At 48.6% G+C, this 2,500-nt stretch overlaps 1 protein-coding gene across 1 annotated transcript in view; it reads right to left on the bottom strand.

Annotated features, from left to right (window-relative positions):
- LOC134879902 (latent-transforming growth factor beta-binding protein 4) overlaps positions 1-2,500 on the bottom strand; it is a 31,465-nt gene that overhangs the window by 6,876 nt on the left and 22,089 nt on the right. Inside the window, 7 exon segments of the mRNA XM_063906463.1 lie at positions 1-121; positions 346-474; positions 603-674; positions 1,016-1,187; positions 1,189-1,277; positions 1,369-1,512; positions 2,276-2,401. The exon segment at positions 1-121 is cut by the window's left edge and continues 20 nt beyond it. Coding sequence (XP_063762533.1) covers positions 1-121; positions 346-474; positions 603-674; positions 1,016-1,187; positions 1,189-1,277; positions 1,369-1,512; positions 2,276-2,401 — 853 coding nt within the window.

Below are 2,500 nucleotides of genomic sequence, written 5' to 3'. Positions count from 1 at the left end.
TTGACACAGTTCCTCTGCGTGTCGTCCAGCAGCAGAGGATGAGGACAGCTGCAGTAATACGAGCCAATGGTGTTCACACACACTCCTCCGACACAGCTCTCCTCCTCACACTCATCGTGATCTGACATGCACACACACACACACACACACACACAAAAACAAAAAGTGAATATTATCTTAATGTTAATTTTGGATGTTTTTGTGTGTGTGTGTGTGTGTGTGTGTGTGTGTGTGTGTGTGTGTGTGTGTGTGTGTGTGTGTGTGTGTGTGTGTGTGTGTGTGTGTGTGTGTGTGTGTGTGTGTGTGTGTGTGCGTGCGTGCGGGCGTGCGTGCGTGCGTGCGTACCGACACACTCCAGCAGCGTGCTGTTGTAAACGTATCCACTGGAGCAGTAGCAGTTGTATCCGGGGATGTTGTTCACACACACTCCGTTCTTACACACCTCCGGGTGGAAACGCTTACACTCGTCCACATCTGCCAGAGGAAACACATCGTTATGCTTTATATTAGGATATTTAATATCTGTGTGTGTGTGTGTGTGTGTGTGTGTGTGTGTGTGTGTGTGTGTGTGTGTGTGTGTGTGTGTGTGTGTGTGTGTATACCTGTGTAGCTGAAGGCTCCCGGTCCTGTAGTGATGTATCCTCTCCCGCTGGGACACAGAGACAGGAAGTCGGCTGCACAGAAACACAGAGACACTTTAAAATACACCACTAACAACAAGACTGACTAACTAACCAGTTAACGAGCTCGCTAACTAACAAACTAACTTTTGCTGCTAACTTACTAACTAACTAACTAACTAGGTTACTCACTCACTCACTCACTCACTCACTCACTCACTCACTCACTCACTCACTAACTAGCACACTAACTAACTCAGAAACACTGCTCACATTGCAAGTTCTGTTCAACCTGTTCCAATAAGTCTTCACCTGTAAGACTTCCTGCTCAGCTGAGTGTGTGTGTGTGGGGAGGGGGGGGGCAGGTGAGTTAGTGTGTGTGTGTTGGGTCTCACCTGAGTGTGTCGGGGGGCAGGCGTTGTACTGGCAGCCCAGCCCCCAGCCCCCGCCCACGGTGCAGCAGCACTCCTGATGGCTGCTGTTGGAGACCAGCAGGCTGCAGGTACCAGGCTCAGCCAGGTTATAGTAACACTCTCTGAGCTCCCCGGGACCAGCAGCCGGGAGGGGGGGGTAGCACCGGAGCCCTGCCCACCATACTGACATGAGAGGGGGAGAAGGAGGAGGAGGAAGAGGAGGAGGAGCCGGGGATGCTCTCTCCTGCAGGAGAAAGAGGGGCATTTGTACGGGTCTTAAATGGATCCTGGGTCCTGTGGGACAGCTTCCATAATCTGTGGGTCATTTTGAGTACCTTGTGGAGCCGTGTTGACGCACTTCCTGCTGCTGGTATCGAACTCATGACCCCGTTGGTCACATTCACACATGAAGGACCCCTCCACGTTCTCACAGCGAGCAGAGCCACACACACCGGGCAGAAACACACACTCGTCCACATCTGGGAGGAAAAGGGAGGCAGCAGGAGAGGACTCTTTAAAGTAGAGACGCTACATACTGATATACACCTGAACATCAGCAGGAGAGGACTCTTTAAAGTAGAGACGCTACATACTGATATACACCTGAACATCAGCAGGAGAGGACTCTTTAAAGTAGAGACACTACATACTGATATACACCTGAACATCAGCAGGAGAGGACTCTTTAAAGTAGAGACGCTACATACTGATATACACCTGAACATCAGCAGGAGAGGACTCTTTAAAGTAGAGACTCTACATACTGATATACACCTGAACATCAGCAGGAGAGGACTCTTTAAAGTAGAGACACTACATACTGATATACACCTGAACATCAGCAGGAGAGGACTCTTTAAAGTAGAGACACTACATACTGATATACACCTGAACATCAGCAGGAGAGGACTCTTTAAAGTAGAGACACTACATACTGATATACACCTGAACATCAGCAGGAGAGGACTCTTTAAAGTAGAGACACTACATACTGATATACACCTGAACATCAGCAGGAGAGGACTCTTTAAAGTAGAGACTCTACATACTGATATACACCTGAACATCAGCAGGAGAGGACTCTTTAAAGTAGAGACACTACATACTGATATACACCTGAACATCAGCAGGAGAGGACTCTTTAAAGTAGAGACGCTACATACTGATATACACCTGAACATCAGCAGGAGAGGACTCTTTAAAGTAGAGACGCTACATACTGATATAAAGGGGTTCACGTACCCTGGCAGTTCTTCCCGTCGGAGGTGGAGGTGAAGCCCTGGTCACACACACACTGGTACGAGCCCTGCAGGTTCTGGCAGAAGGCGTGCTCTCCACACACAGTCTTATTCACACACTCGTCAACATCTGGAACAGAGACAGTAATCAGATCTGCAGGAGACATTATGTGAATATGTATCATACATTACAGTACTTGACCACAAGAGGGCAGCACATGACAGTGTA

The sequence above is a fragment of the Eleginops maclovinus genome, chromosome 18, assembly GCF_036324505.1.
Source record: "Eleginops maclovinus isolate JMC-PN-2008 ecotype Puerto Natales chromosome 18, JC_Emac_rtc_rv5, whole genome shotgun sequence".
Classification (NCBI taxonomy): Eukaryota; Metazoa; Chordata; class Actinopteri; order Perciformes; family Eleginopidae; genus Eleginops; species Eleginops maclovinus.
The sequence above is the reverse complement of the archived record's forward strand: the minus strand, read 5'-3'. Positions and strand labels throughout refer to the sequence as shown.